The sequence below is a fragment of the Vulpes lagopus genome, chromosome 7 (genome assembly GCF_018345385.1).
Source record: "Vulpes lagopus strain Blue_001 chromosome 7, ASM1834538v1, whole genome shotgun sequence".
Lineage (NCBI taxonomy): Eukaryota > Metazoa > Chordata > Mammalia > Carnivora > Canidae > Vulpes > Vulpes lagopus.
The window spans coordinates 105,153,488-105,170,413 of record NC_054830.1 but is presented as its reverse complement, the minus strand read 5'-3'; the positions used below and the strand labels follow the sequence as shown (position 1 = coordinate 105,170,413).

At 41.6% G+C, this 16,926-nt stretch overlaps 1 protein-coding gene across 1 annotated transcript; it reads right to left on the bottom strand.

The window, feature by feature from the left end:
• Window positions 1-7,901: 7,901 nt before the first annotated feature.
• Window positions 7,902-8,591, bottom strand: TPD52L3 (TPD52 like 3). The gene has a single exon (XM_041762476.1). It carries the CDS (start codon window positions 8,589-8,591, stop codon window positions 7,902-7,904), a length of 690 nt encoding a protein of 229 aa, XP_041618410.1.
• Between the last annotated feature and the right edge of the window lie 8,335 nt (window positions 8,592-16,926).

The window sequence follows — 16,926 nt, the reverse complement described above, 5'->3', positions numbered from 1 at the left end:
CTGTCTTCTCCAACTTATTTTTTGTTTACATGCTTTGGTATCCTTCATGTGTAGTTTTCCCCGTATATATGATAATCTTTGGCTGTCTTCTCATAGTTAAGAGAGGAGTACTAAAAAGCCAGTTGGAAGCCCTGAGTATCTGAGTAGCATTTGCCCACTATAAGCTTCATCACAAGATATTTTGGAGGGCCTGTTGGGTTGGGAACATTCCATGCTAGTATGTAGTATGGTGTGCCAAAAGCTATTTGATAGCTAACCTGTCAGTCATTCTTCCCTCCATCCTTAATAACATAACATCTATTTTTTTAGGGTGGTAAATTTGCTCCATCCAAGGTATAAAATATAGTCCTGTGGGAGCAGCTGGACAGCCTATACTATAACATCCAGAGTACACAGAAATACTTGGCTGTGAGTTGAACAAGTATCAATGTAATCCAGGAGTAAAGAACAGCACCGAGGTGACAGATGTCCTCAAAGTTCCATGGGAGCTCTATCATGATTTCAGGCTATATCCGTCCATTTGCAGCAAGAGAACAGAAAATGACTGGGGAGAGGGGAACCAAATGAAGTAGTATGTACCAAAAGTTATCAGGTACCAAGCATACTGGGGAAGGAAACTGAGGCAGAAGTCCACCCTACTAATAAAATCAATATTGAGAGATGGAAGGGAAAGCTACAACTCAGGGATTACCTAGATAGCCAGGGCTCTTGTTGGAGAGCAAGTGCTAGATTGCTGATGTTATTGATTAGACTACCACCATCTTCAGGGTTGGCTCAGAACTAGTGAGAGCCTGAATCTAATATATGGGATCCATCATGTGTAGAAAGCTGGGAAAGATATTGAGTAGAGGAAATAAGGAGTGACAGACAAAATAGGTAAAACATATGTTAAAACAACATCTACAGCATCCTTAAAAGGGTAAATAATTCACATTAGGGCACCATGGTTGGAGGAAAGGGAAAGGCTCAAAGTTGATAATTAATTATATATACCATTGTGGTCTACCTACCATAAAATATAAAAATACTTCTATACCAGTTGACAAATAGGAGCTTCACTCAGCCTCAAATTATTCCCCTTCCCTCACTCTGCCCTTTCCTAGGCCTCCCCAATGGCCCAGACCATCGCATGATCCAGCATATAAACGACCCAGCAGAAGGCCTCCTAGACCCTATTCCAGCCACTGACAATTCTGATTATCTGTGCTCATGCATCATCAGTTATTAAATATTTTGCAATTTTCCTGAGAGGTTTAACTTGAATTATGAATATAATAAATGTGTACCTGTCTGATTAATTAGACTGCATGCAAATAAGCAACTTCACAAGTTTCTTGTATGAACAACCCAACTGTTTGGTACCTTTAAAAATGTGAGTGCAGAGATATTCTAAAAGATCATGAATAGAATTTTCATCAATAAAAGAGCCTTCCTTATACTGATCTGGAGCATCTACAAGGCTCTCTGGTTTCAACAGCTATCCTTTATATCCATTATGAATCTATGAGATATTTGTGGTACTTACCAACCTAACAAGGCCCAGCAAAACACTTTCAACTTCAAGATATAAATTCAACTCAAGACTTCCCTGTTAAAACTCCATGTCCCCCAATAAAGAGTAAAATAACAGCAGAGTGAATTATATAATTCAAAAAAAAGTATATACTTAAAAGTATATACTTTTAAGGTATAGTCTATAAGGACAAAAAAGATTAGGAGATGAGATAACCACCACAAAAATGAAGAAGATGGGAAGCACAAGGGAGAACAGTAACTTACTCAGAAGACCTGAGAAAAGTAAATCTTAAGCTGGCAGTGGAGAAAGTCAAGAATCAAAGCAAATTACATTGTATAACCACCAAAAGGCTTGGGAATTGGCAGCACCAGGTATCTCTGGAAGTAGGAAGAGGTGGGTAGTGGTGTGAAACGGGACTAAAAACATTAACATGGGTTGAAAATCTAGTTAAGGAGATAGACACTTTTATAGCTCTCCCTAAGATCTAGTAAAGCAACTATGGCAAAGATCATCACAAAATACTAAATGTTTACTCTCTGGAGAGAGTAAAACAGAGGACTATGGATTGAAGGGCACTAGGTACAAATGAAAGCATAGAATTTAACAAAATAGCACAGCCACAAATGTTCAATGAAGATCTTTTTTATTTTTAAGTTCAACTAGTAATCTAGAAATATAAATTTAAACTGTAAGATGTAATTTTTTCTATTAAACTGACAAAGACTAATGATAACACCTTGTGTTAATGAGAATGCAGGGAAACAAACTCATATTCTCCTGGTAGAGGGTAAATTGTTAAAATTTTTCTGAAGGTGTTCCAGTCCAAGATAGCAACATAGAAGATTCTGAGCTCATGTCCTCTAAGGACACACCAAACCTACACCTATTTATAGAGCAATTCCTCCTGAAGAACTGAGACCTGTCTGAATAGCTTCTACTCACAAAAGAAAACCGTAAGAAAGACAGAGACATGGTAGCAACGGGAACCTCCACCGCTGATACTGCAAACTGTAGTGGGTAGGAATAGTATAAGAGACAGGGTGGCAGATTCCTATGCCCTGAGGCAAAAAAAAGCCTTGGTTTCAAAGAGCAACTAGACTGTAAAGAAACTAGCCTAGAGCCCTGCCAATAGTTAAGGAGCTACTGAAACTCTCTCCAGGTCAGAAAGGCTGGCAGGTGCCACAGTTTATGCTCCCCTTCCACCATTATAGCATGAATAAGAGCAAGGTCTATGCACCCTAACCCACCGACTGCATCTGTGAACCGTGAGCCCCTAGCCCACACCAGCCCCAGGCATCCCACTAAGGCAGTTGCAGGGCAGTGCACTGGAACACCCCGGACAGCGCTCACTACAGCTCCAGCCATCACCTCACAGTAATACAGGCATAAAGCACCCTGGACACTCTAGGCCCCACTTTGGCTTCAGATAGCTTGCTAGGGCACCCCCAGGGCACAGCACTCTGGGTGTTTCCAGCTGTCCCACATCAGGACATCCCAGCTTGCACCCATTTCAGCTTTTGCTGTCTTGCCTAGGAACCCTTTAAACAAAGAGCCTTAGGACCACCTCAGCCTGCACCCACTTTAGCTATAGCTGTCTTACCAAGGCACTCCTTGTGCAGAGCACTCTGGAACCCCCTGGTTTGTGCCCAACTTTAGCTCCAGCTGCACCACCAGGGCACCTTCTGCACACAAAGTCCTGGAACACCCAGCCTAAACACACTTCAGCTTAAGCTATCCTCCCAAGGTGCCCTCTGTACATAGGGTCTTTGGATTCCCCAGCTTGCACCCACTTCAGCTTCAGTTATCCTGCCGGGGCACCTTGTGCACAGAGAGCCTCAGAACTGCCCCCAGCCCACCTGAGTTCTGGCTATCCCATCTGGGTAGCCCCAGCACAAACTGACCCACAGCATGCATTGCACACCAGACACAGCTCCAGCCAGCCATAAAAGTCACCAAACACAGTCTACACAGGGGATAAGCATACATAAGACTATTCCTTCGAGGTTAAGAGAAGTAACTATTCCACCCAATTCAGAGAACAACACAAAATCAAGCTAAATAAGGAGACAGAGAAATATGCTCTAGATTAAAGAATAAGACAAAATCTCAGAAAAAGAACTAAATGAAATGGAGATAAGCAATACGTTTGACAGAGTTTAAAGCAATGATCATAAAGATACCCACCAGACTAGAGAGTAAACTCAGTGAGAACTTCAATAAAAAGATAGAAAACAAAGAGAAACCAATCAGAGTTGAAGAATACAATAACTGGAATGAAAAACACACTAGAAATATACAACATTAGATTAGCAGATGCAGAAGAACAGATCAATGATCTGGAAGACAGGATAGATGAAAGCACCCAACCTGCAAAACAAAAAGAAAAAAAAATAATTTTTTAAAAATGAAGGTAGGCTAAAGGATCTCTTAGGCAACATTAAGCAAACAAACATTCATATTATAGGAGTTGCAGAAGAAAAAGAGAAAAGGTGGTAGAAAACTTGACGGGATGAGCACTGGGTGTTTTTCTGTATATTGGTAAATTGAACACCAATAAAAGTTAATTAAAAAAAAAAAAGAAAACTTTTTAAAAGATTTGTAGATTTGTTATATAAATGAGAAGCGTAGAAGCAAGTAGAAAAGAGGAAGTCTGGAGGAAACCGTTAATCCAGTATCCACATGTTCATGGAGGCATTTTATTTGATGTCCATGACAATTGTTGCAGGTATGCTGAAATCCAGTAGAAGAGCCAAAGCAAAACAAACGTGCAGCTCCTGCATTGCTAGTATTAACTCTTTAATTCTACATTCTTATCAACTTGCAAATCTATCCATCCCTCTCTTTTTTGCAGTTGTTTCCTAAGTCATAGATTCTACCTCTTAAATACTCCTCAATCTATTTCCATAGAGACCAGAGTGGAAGATGGCGGAAGAGTAGGGTCCCCAACTCACCTGTCTCCACCAACTTACCTAGATAACTTTCAAATCATCCTGAACGCCTACAAATTTGGCCTGAGACTTAAAGAGAGCTGGAACACTACAAGGGAAGAGTTTGTACTTCTAACAAGGTAGGAAGACGGAAAAAATAAAAATAAAAAAGAATCCATTGGGGGAGGGGCCCCGCGAGGAGCCGGGCTAAGGCTGGGGAGCGGGAACCCCCAGGACAGGAAAGCCCAGTCCTGGAGAATCAGGAACTTTACCAATCTTCCCGGACGGAAAGTTCCTGTCTAAGCAGGAACTCGGGCAGGATCTCAGGGTGGGCAGTGGAGCCTCCAGCCCCCCGGGGTCGCTGACAGAGGACGTGCGCCCAGGGGAGGGCGCCCCTCACCCCGCGGGCCGAGCGCGGTAAAGGGCTGGAGCGCCCGGCGGGGCCTCGGGGAGCAGCCGGTAGGTCAGGCGGGGGCTCCGGGCGGAGGGGGCTGCGCCCTGCTGCCTTCGGGAGCCACGGCCCCGGGAGCCACCCCAGCAGCGCAGGCCCCGGAGCCCAGGATCCTGCGCTCCCCCCGGGACAGGGGGGTGGGGAGGGCCCAGGACAGCGGGGACGCTCCTGCCACCGCCGCCGGGCGCCCCCGAGCTGTGCGGGTCGGCGCCCCCCGCCCCCAGAGCATCCAGGCCAGTGCGGACGGGGAGCTGCGGTCGGTACTGCGGGAGCTGACGCCAGGGCTGGGGACCTGGCCGCCGCCAGTGGGGTTGTGCCTCCTGGTGTCACCCTGTGCCTGGGAGGGGCGGGGCCGCCAGGGGACAGGGGCCTCACGGGGTCAACAGCCCCACTGAGCCTGGCACCCGGCAGGGGCGGAGCATCTCCCCAGGTGCACACACCTGAGAACCGGCACAGCAGGCCCCTCCCCCAGAAGACCAGCTGGAAGGACGGGGGAAGAGCAAGTTCTCGACCCAGCAGTGCTGGAAAGCTCCAGGGGAAGTCCAGGGATTTACAGTATATAGAACCAGAGGGCACCCCTACTTGTTTTTGTTTGTTTGTTTGTTTTGTTTTTCCTTCTTTGTTTTTTTTCTTTCCCTTTTTCCCTCTTTTTTTCCCCTTCCTTTTACCAGTACAACTTGTTTTTAGCCACTCTGCACTGAGCAAAATGACTAGAAAGAAGAACTCACCACAAAAGAAAGAATCAGAAATAGTTCTCTCTCCCACAGAGTTACAGGATTTGGATTACAATTCGATGTCAGAAAGTCAATTCAGAAGCACAATTATAAAGCTACTGGTGGCTCTAGAAAAAAGCATAAAGGATTCAAGAGGCTTCATGACTGCAGAATTTAGATGTAATCAGGCCGAAATTAAAAATCAATTCAGTGAGATGCAATCCAAACTGGAGGTCCTAAAGACGGGGGTTAACAAGGTAGAAGGAGTGATGACCTAGAAGACAAGTTGATGTCAAGGAAGGAAGCCGAAGAAAAAGGAGAAAAACAATTAAAAGATCATGAAGAAAGGTTAAGGGAAATAAACGACAGCCTCAGAAGGAAAAATCTATGTTTAATTAGGGCTCGGGAGGGCCCCGAAAAGGACAGAGGACCAGAAAGTGTATTTGAACAAATCATAGCTGAGAACTCCTCTAACTTGGGGAGAGAAACAGGCATTCAGATCCAGGAGATAGAGATTCCCACCCCCCCCCCCCCAAAATCAGTAAAAACCATTCAACACCTCAACATTTAATAGTGAAACTTGCAAATTCCAAAGGTAGAGACCAGAGTGATCTAAAACACATTTGATTTGAGTACCTTTAATACCTTTCTATATCATACAGAATACTTTCTGAGAGCATATTAGACTCTTATCTTGCCCATGCTATTTCTCTACCCTCATCTCTCTCTAGACCCAATGACTTACTGGTATTTCCTGAAGCATGCCATTCTATCACATTCCTACATGACTTAGTTTCTCTGGATATTCCCTGGAGTATTCTACTCTTGTCTGGTAAATTCCAGCTAGTATCCTCTGACTTTCTGCCTCTCTGAATTCCTTTCTGACCTATCAAGGCAGAGTTAAAACTACTTTCTTCATAGACTTTCTCTATTGTAGTGCCCAATGCAGAGTCATAGTGATTTGAAAATTTGTTTCTAGAGAGCATAGACTATGTCTAATTTCTGTGCCTTCAGAGCCTGACATATGGTAGTCTTAAATTATCTTTGAATAGGGAAGCAAAATGCTTTGTTTAAAAGTAGGAGGAGGGCAGCCTGGGTGGCTCAGCAGCATAGTGCTGCCATCAGCCCAGGGCATGAACCTGGAGACTCTGGATCGAGGCCACATAAGGCTCCCTGCATGGAGCCTGCTTCTCCCTCTGCCTGTGTCTGCCTCTCTCTCAATCTGTCTCTCTCATGAATAAATAAATAAAATCTTAAAAAAAAGAAGTTGGAGGAACTTGTCAACATGTTGTTGATAACCTCTTTGATCCAAGATTTGATGTCTGAAGTAGGTGATATTAATTCCTTCATTAATTCAAGTGTTTTTTGAACATCTACCCTAAGCTAGGCATGGGAATACAATGATGAATAAAAAGAGATATGTTCTTTACTTTTCTTAGGGAGTTGAAGATTTATTGGGGGAAACTGTTCGTTTGCTTGAATTATTAAATAAAATAGAACATATTTTGGGTTTGGTCCATGATGTCAGTCTGAGATTTTCCCTAACACAAAGTTTTCTGCAGTATAAGGTCAAAGCCTTTGCCTGTTGGGCTACTTTAACTTTATGTATGCTGCAAGTCTGTCTTTCGTTCTTCAGCACAGAAAAACCATTTTGGCTTATGGACACTACAAACTAAGAAACAACCATATAGAACAGGTGAACATCTTGTTTTAATCGAAGCAAAGTTTGTGTTTGGATATCCATGGAGGGTTGAGATACACAAAAGTGCCTTTACAGTTTACCTAATGCATTTGCTGTGTTTTTGGTTTTGCTTATAGGAAAATCAAAGGAATAGGGAAGCATTCAAGAATCAACAAAACAGGATCACCTTCTTAGATTGGAGGGACTACCTTTAGTTAGTGACATGTTATAATATATGCCCAAGCAAATAGAAGTTTTATCCAGAAGGATAGTGTAGTGATACATTTAACCTACCAACTTTAGTGTAAAACAACTGGGTACAAGATGTTGGGTTCTCTACCCCAACAGAAGCAAATGCCTATGTACAAATGGGAATTACTTTTCTCAAAACTGGACTCTGTCCATTTCCTCAATTAACTTTACAAGCGTGGTTTAGTTGCTTGTTTTTGATGGGCAGGGTAGCAATTGTGATGAGAAAAGGGGGTTCTTGCACTGGTTAGGTGGCCAGGCAAGGTTACCAAGGGGCTCATTCTGGCTCCAGAAAGGGCAGCAAATCATGCCCACTGCCTGCAACCAGATCATCTCCACTCCTCAGAACTTGATCAAGTCTACTTCATTGGATTGGGTCATTCCCACTCCGGGAAAGTGGGAGTGGGTCATCCCTACTGCCTGAAGCCGGGAGATCGTCCCCACTCCCAGCTGAAGAAGGCAGGCAGTCACTGCTGAGCTCTCTTCCACCAGCAACTCTGGATTTGATCACTCCCATCAGACCTTCAAAGGATCTGAATGTGGCTGACTTCTTCATGTCTCCAAGCTTCCTGCAAACGGCAGAGCCCATGGTGGACAGGGCAGCTGGCGTCTTTTGTTTCATGTAAACATCGGACACTTGAACGTTGTGCCAGCTCTTGGACGGATTCTGCCTTAGTGCCACCAAGGCTACGAGGCCCAGCTTCCTTTTGAGATCCGTGCAACGCCTTTCTTTGGCTGCCAGAGTGTGGCGTAGGGTTACAATTTCCTCCTCCAGTTTAGTGAGTTCGGATTTGAGCTCCTTTCGTGCAGCCCCTGGGAGATCCTCTGCTTCGGCAGTCTGGCAGGATTCAGGGGCGCTCGCTGAAGTCTCTGTCGTGGTGCCCGGCATGGACTGGGAAAGATCTTCATGAAGAGAGTCCAGGTCCAGTTCCTGGCACAGAGAGTTGAACTGGTGGCCAGTGGAGAGAGAATCTCGGCCAGCAGAGTGGAAATCCAAACCTGTGGGGTCCGACTCCCGGCCGCTGTAACAGGACTCTGGGAGGGATGGATCCATATGGTAGTGGGTGGGCGGGTCTCCTCGGTGGGCCTCAAGTCACTGACACGCAGGGGCGATGCGTCGGCTCAGTGCATCCACTTCTGGGTGGAGGGAGGGAGTGGGCGGGCAGGGGCAGGGCAGGGCAGGCCCTGGGAGCTCAGGGCGCTAGGCGGGGTTTCCGGGTTCAAGGAACCTGGACTCCCCCGAAATGACTGCACGCTCCTGGTGGTGTTTCCACGTCACAATGAACATGTGAGGTGGTCAGTAGGCAGATTATTATCAGAGAAGAGAGGTATTTTTCCTTTTGCCACAGTCCAGGATAGGTCTCCGCCTTCGAACAAAGTCTGGCTTCCTTTACAGACCTCTTTGCACCACCCCAGACTTGGCCAAACTCTTGAAAATCAGTTGAACCCTTTGTACGAACAGAAATTTATTTAAAAAGCCCAATACAGAAAACAAATGAAAACTGCCCAGAAGTGGGGGCACAGAGTTTAGAACTCCTAAATTCCATTTTCCCTTCCCTCGCTACCAAAGAGCCCGAGAAACTCCTAGGACTTCTCATAAAGTGGATTTGAAGGCTCCTCATAATCTTGAGTCTAGGTGATGATGAACATGCATGCTCCTGTGGCGTGAAGTATCAACGGTGCCAGAGGCTTCGGATAGTGAAACTCAGAAAAGGAGTCTGACCAGTCATAGTTGCCTGTTATTTTTAGGAAGAGAGAGAAGGAGAACAAGTAAATCTCTAATTGTTGTGGCAAATTTAAGCTTAATAAAAGCAAAGACTACTATCCTCAGAATTTAGGAGAAGAGAAATAAGACATATGCACATGGACAGTGTGTAGGTTTTTAATATTGCAGTTGCTTTTTTTTCTTCCCAATCAGCCACTTATTTCTGAAAGCATGTCTGCCCACACACATGGCTATCAGATGTGGGAAATGGTCTGCAAAGTAAAGTCATAGTTGGATAGTGTCTGTCTGGATATAAAATTACCATATCCCTTATTTCCAGTCAGAGCTTATAATTCATACAGTGGAAAAATCAGGACTTTAATCCAGTGAGAGCAGGTGATCATCTATCACTTAGTCCATTGCTAGGCTGCCCATTCCCAGGGAATAGCCTTGAGCAAGCTTTAGGTTCTAGCGATTTTGTTGGAGATTCTGGTAGTTACTGCAAGCATGATCTTATGGTACATGATGTGATCCTTAGCAAATTCCAGCCTTTGCCATACACATGCCCTATGTAGCTACAGTGAAGCATCTAGCTGGGCATCCAAACTAACTTAAGCCTTTTGGGTTTATATTAAATAACTCTTTCACATAACTTAGTAGTGTTTATTATGTCTTGCTCTGAAGTGTGTACTTCTTTAGATTAAAAAAAAAATGAGGATTGTTCTTGTTGAAAGCATGAAAGTTTGGCTATGGGTATAAAGGCCTGAAAAGGGCAGCAAGGACTGCCCAAAAAGTGTTTTGTTTGGGGCACCTGGGTGGCTCAATGGTTGAGTGTCTGCCTTTGACTCAGGTTGTGATCCTGGGGTCCTGGGATGGAGTCCTGCATTAGGCTCCTGTCAGGCAGCCTGCTTCTCCCTCGCCAATTTCTCTGCTTCTCCCCCTGTGTCCCTCATGAATAAAAAAATAAAATCTTTAAAAAAATGTTTTATTCCACAGAGTGAACTTTTCCTCCATTGCCTGCAGAAACACTAGTGGTTTCAGGAATGCTCTCTTTGAACTGGAACTCTTTCAAAACTGAGGATGAAAGTTAAAGAACACCCTGAATTAAGCTAAATAACATGAAACACACATTGTCCATTCAAAGTTAAGATTCCAAATGACCAGATTTGAGAGTGGGAAATATCAGTGAGGGTGACAGAACATGAGAGACACCTAACTCTGGGAAATGAACAAGGGGTGGTGGAAAGAGAGGTGGGCAGAGGGTTGGGGGCACTTAATGGGATGACCACTGGGTGTTATGCTTTATGTTGGCAAATTGAACTCCAATAAAAAAAAATATACAAAAAAAAAACCCACAAAAAAACCCCAAATGACCAGATTTGAATTTGCGTTTGATTATCCTTCTTTAACTATTTCAGCTACCAGCTTTACTGCCTGTTCTTTTTCTATGCTTCCATGCCCTTCAGTTCAAAGAATGAAATCTCTTGTTAAACTTTGATTCTTGTAAGTAGTGTAATGATCCAAAACAAAACATGGCCTCTGGAAGGGGGCCTCCTAGCTAGCTAGCATTGTTCTGACCTCATGAATAGACCTACCTGTGCAAATAAGTAACACAATAGACAATCCATTTTATTAGGCTTATGTATAACCATATACAAAACATTTATTTTTTGAAAACGTAGATCTAATGAAATTTCATTTAATTTACAGTGATTCTAACCAATTGTTTGAATAAACTATCCTATAAAGTTGTAAAATATTGAACTATTGCCCCGTGGTTTTAGAATCTTACATCTCTAGTTTAGACAGTGAAATGATTTTTTATTTTATTTTATTTTATTATTGGAGCTCAATTTGCCAACATATAGCATAACACCCAGTGCTCATCTTATCAAGTGCTCCCCTCAGTGCCTGTCACCTGGTCACCCCCACCCCCCGCCCACCTCCCTTTCCACCACCCCTGTTCGTTTCCCAGAGTTAGGAGTCTCTCATGTTCAGACAGTGAAATAATTTATATCACATAGAAAGGTTCACAAAGTTGTTAATCTGAAGCTGAAAGCTTATTGATGCTATTTAGGTACTAAAAACAGCCAAAATATTTGTTTCAGTAACCTATGAAGAAAGCGTTTGAGAATTATTTTCAATCCTATAACAGTTTGCTATCTTTTATTTCCAAGGAAAACATTATTGACCGGTTTTTATTTTATTTTTATTTATTTTTCATTTTTTATTTTTTTATAGTTTTTAAAAAATAATTATTTTTTATTGGTGTTCAATTTACCAACTGCAGAATAACACCCAGTGCTCACCCCATCAAATGCCCCTCTCAGTGCCTGTCTCCCATTCACCCCCACCCCCCTGCCCTCCTCCCCTTCCATCACCCCTAGTTCGTTTCCCAGAGTTAGGAGTCTTCATGTTCTGTCTCCCTTTCTGATATTTCCTACCCATTTCTTCTCCCTTCCCTTTTATTCCCTTTCACTCTTATTTATATTCCCCAAATGAATGAGACCATATAATGTTTGTCCTTCTCCGATGGACTTATTTCACTCAGCATAATACCCTCCAGTTCCATCCACGTTGAAGCAAATGGTGGGTATTTGTCATTTCTAATGGCTGAGTAATATTCCATTGTATACATAAACCACATCTTCTTTATCCATTCATCTTTCGATGGACACCAAAGCTCCTTCCAGAGTTTGGCTATTGTGGACATTGCTGCTAGAAACATCGGGGTGCAGGTGTCCCGGCGTTTCATTGCATCTGTAACTTTGGGGTAAATCCCCAGCAGTGCAATTGCTGGGTTGTAGGGCAGGTCTATGTGAACTGGTGCAGCTACTCTGGAAAACTGTGTGGAGGTTCCTCAAATAGTTAAAAATAGACCTGCCTTATTGGCCGTTTTTAGTAACGAATGAATGTTAATTATTTCTCTAGTAAGAGTGATGAATTTATATATCAGTCCTTCTTAAACATAAAGGTAAATGGTACAACAAAAATGATGGGTTTTTTCACCCTACTACTATTTAGTAGTTTGTATGTTATGATTTATAAATAAATTATTGAAACTTGAATGTAAAAGCAAAGCCATAGCCTTCACCAGGTCTGGATTGTTTGGGATAAAAGAAGTGAGATTGTACTAACTGATACTTGAGTCTAGAAATGACTAGAGACTTGTACCAATGCCAGCAGTTTTAATCAATGGAATTCTTTTGTTATAAAGGATCAATATAGAGCTTCCTGATTACACCAACTTGTAAAATAATCCACATTGGTGGTTAAGATTGCTTCTGAAGAACTGACAATTCACTCTGCTGGCCAATCAATTGCACTGTTAGATTTAACCATAGTGAGTTCTCTAGGGCTTATTTCTGATACTGCAGTACTTCTACCATGAACATTTTGTTAATTTTAGCTGAATACCAGGAAAAATGTTTAAATATTTAATTAAGCCTGAAGACAAGGCATGTAGTTGAAACCCTAAGCCAGTCAGAATGTATCAAGAGTAGGAAGAGAAAATTGGTAGTTAGACCTTTCTTGTGAAAAGCCAGAATAGTATGTTTTATTTCAGTTTGGAAGTTATTTTCACTACTATCTCTTATCATTACCCAGTTCCATCAATAATATATGCAGTGTGTCACCACCCCCCAGCAGAGATTTTCTCCATATGAACTGGAATATTTTCTGCAGTTTACAGCTGCAAGCATTATTACTACCAATACTTATATTTCAGTTGTTGAGTTTGTCTTCATTTTGGATGACATTTCCTTTCAGCAGCCCTTCTACATGGACTAATTAGCTTTAAAAATACTAGCTATATTATAGAATAGGATTTTCCTTTCTGAAGCCCAAATATACAGTCAGGATATTAAGTTGGAGTTACTGTTATTCACTCTCTTTGATGGTGTATAGAGTTGTGGCAGGAATCCCCACAGGAATGAAATTAAAATTTAGAATCTGTTCTCCTTCCCACAGCTGCCTATTTTCATGAGATGATACGTATAGGGTGAATGGGCTTGTTAGCAATTTTGTCATACAGATCCCAGAAGAAGAGAAATGACAGGGAGATGGAGAGGTGGAGATAAGAAAAGGAAAATGATCAAAAGATGTAGAACTTTCCATAGATTAAAAACAAAAATTCAAAAAAAAAATAAATAAAAATAAAAATAAAAACAAAAATTCTTCTGGTTGGAAACATAAAGATGTTAGGTGTGTATATAAAGGCCTACAGAATGTAGCAGGTGCTCCTTAAACACTGTATTTTGTTCTAGAGAATAAACTTTTCCTTTGGTGCTTGCAGAAATGCTAGTGTTTCAGGAATTCTCACAGACTTTGAACCAGAACCTGCCCTCTTGGTTTAGGATGAAGGGCAAAGAAGCCTAGGAACTAAGCTTAATAAAAGGCAGAATGGGCAAACTTTAGAGGGAATTTCACAGTGTAGGATGTTCTCATTTCCCTTTTTTCATTTGGATGAGGAAAGTGTGGGGCTACTGATTCTCCCTTCCTAGAAGTTTGACTTTTGTTTTCTTTTTACATGTTGGAAAATAGCATGGTGGAAGATAAATACTGGGGCAACAGTGGGGAGTCGTCTAGGAAAGAAAGTGGGCAAAGCTGGTATGCGAGCCAGAGAAGATTTGGTCAGTTATGGGCTGGTAGATATAGATTGTTTGTGTTTTGTGAAGGGACTGAGGGCTTGGCGTGTTGTTGTAGTTACAATCTAGAAGTTCAGAGGATGCCTTAAAAGAGAGCAGGAGATTGTAAAAAGACAAGATTGGGACTTGCTTCTCACTATCACCCTCCTCCCCAACCAACACACTTTCCGGATTACATGCAATTCCAACATGTGTAGACTGCTGCTAGAATACCTGCAGTACGACCAGACTACTTGACCCTTAACCAAGCAGGAAAATTTATCTGGATAATATTTAGATTTTGTATACCAGGAGATACATCTTTCCTCGTGACTCGACACAGAGTGGACATTTACAGAGAGGACAGTGTAGAAGTACATGGAAAGGCTAGCCCTGAACATAGAGGACCCCCAGAACTGACTGGGAAGACTTGTGGTTGGGGTGCTGAAGTCCTGAAGCTTGGCACTGACGGTTTTGAACCAGCAAAATGTGGGTGCTGGGGCGGGGGCGGCAATGCAGCTTGACTGATACAACTGCAGATTACAAAGGCCTGGGAATAATCAGGTTATTAATAGAAAACTCATGATTTTTTTAAGGTTAGGGTCATTGTGGTGGATTTGCTGTAACATGAAAAACCTAAAGACTGTACTCTATTCCCTGGTTGCTTAGCTATTCTGGTCTTAAAATTGTCGCCCCTGCTATGGCAACAGCATAATTACTTTATTTTCTTGATTCTGAGATACAATCAATTGTACATCTCCATTTTAATAAGAGGTTTCTAGGGGGAAAACCTACTCTATTAAAGCATACATTGATTTTAAGATGCAATCCCAATTTTAGAAACATTAAAATATCACAAAATGTGCATTTTAGAATTAAAGGAATACAGTAGTAATGCAACAAGCTACAAGCAAGCTAATGGCTCTGCTTGAGTCTTCTACTGGAATTCAGAATGGGCTTTCTTTTATTTGGGAAGAGAGTAGTCTTTTCTGTCTAGAATATCTTTGTTATTAAAAGTTTTTTAAATTCCAGGGGCCCCTGGGTGACACAGTTGATTGGTTGTCCCACTCTTCGTTTCAGCTCAGGTCATGATCTTAAGGTCCTGAAATCAAGCCTTGAATTGGGCTCCAAGCTCAGCAAGGAGTCTGCTAAAGTTTCTCTCTCCCTCTCCCCCTCCCTGTGAGCTCTTTCTTTCCTTCTCTCTCTCTCTCTCTCTCTCTCTCTCTCTCAAATAAATAGATCTTTTAAAATTCCAGTATAGTTAAACATATAATGTCATATTAGTTTCAGGTGTACAATATAGTGATTCAACAATTCCATATATCACCCAGTGCTCATCATGACAAATGCACTCTTTAATCCCCATCACATATTTAACCCTTTCCCCTCCTCCATTGCCTGTCTGGTAACCATCAGTTTGTTCTCTATAGTTGGGAGTCTGTTTGAGTCTGTTTCTTGTTTTGAGTGTGTGTGTGTGTCTTTTCCTTTGCTCATTTGTTTTGTTTCTTAAATTCAACATATGAATGAAATCATATGGCATTTGTCTTTCTCCTTCTGGTTTATTTCATTATACTCTCTAGCTCCATCCATTGTTGTTGCAAATGGAAGGATTTCAATCTTTTTTACATGGCTGAATAAGAATGGATTTTGGTTTTCACTGGTTCCTCTCTCCTTTCTGAAAGAAAGAACAGAAGGAAATAGCATTTTTTACATATCTGCTGTAATAAATGGAAGGGAAACTTCCAAACTTTTATACTATCCAGTATCCAGTTTGGACTAGTATAGTCCAAACTTTAATACTCATGAAGATACTAGCCGGTAGGATCTAACAATACATTAAAAGGATTGTTGATCATGACCAAATGGAATTTATTCCTGGGATACAAGGGTGGTTCAACATTTGCAAATTAATCACCATGATAAAGCACATTAATAAAAGACAAGAATCATATGATCCTCTTAATTGATACAGAAAAATCATTTGACAAAATACAGCATCCCTTTATAGCATCCCTTCTTGATTAAAACTCTTCAATGTAGGGATAGAGGGAAAATACCTCAATATTATAAAAGCCATATACAAAAATCCCATAGCGAATATTATTCTCAATGGGGAAAATTGAGAGCTTCTCCCCTAAGGTCAGGAACATGACAAGGATGTCCACTCTCACCACTGTCGTTCAAAATAGTACTAGAAGTCCTAGCCTTAGCAATCAGACAACAAAAAGAAATAAAAGACTTTCCATTGGCAAAGAAGAAGTTAAACTGTCACTCTCACTCTCACCATATACATAATACTGTATATGGAAAATCCAAAAGACTCCTCCCACAAAATTGCTATAACTCATATGGCAATTCAGGATTGTGGCAGGATACAAAATCAATGCATAGAAATCAGGTGCATTTTTATACACTAACAATAAGACTGAAAAAAAGAGAAATTAAGAAATTAAGAAATTGACCCTGTATACAATTGCACCAAAAACCAGAGGATACCTAGGAATAAACCTAACCGAAGAGGTAAAGGACCTGTACTCTAAAAACTATAGAACACTTATGAAAGAAATTGAGGAAGCACAAAGAGATGGGGAAACATTTCATGCTCATGCATTGGAAGAATACATATTTTTTCATTAATGTGGTGTATCATGTTGATTGACTTGTGAATGTTGAACTACCCTTGCGGTCTAGGAATAAATCCCACCTGATTATAGTGAATGACTCTTTTTCTGTTGTTGTTCTTGTTAATGACTCTTTTAGTGTACTCTTGGATTTGATTTGCTAGTATGTTGTTGAGAATTTTTGGATCCATATTCATCAGGGATATTGGTCTATAATTCTCCTTTTTGGTGGGGTCTTGTCTGGTTTGGAATTAAGGTAATGCTGCCCTTGTAAAACAAATCTGGAAGTTTTCCTTCCATTTCTATTTTTTTGGAAGAGTTTGACAAAAATAAGTTATTAATTTTTCTTTAAATCTCTGGTAAAAATTGCCCTGGAAAGTCATCTGGCCCTGGACTTTTGTTTGTTGGGAGATTTTGATTACTGATTCAATTTCTTTG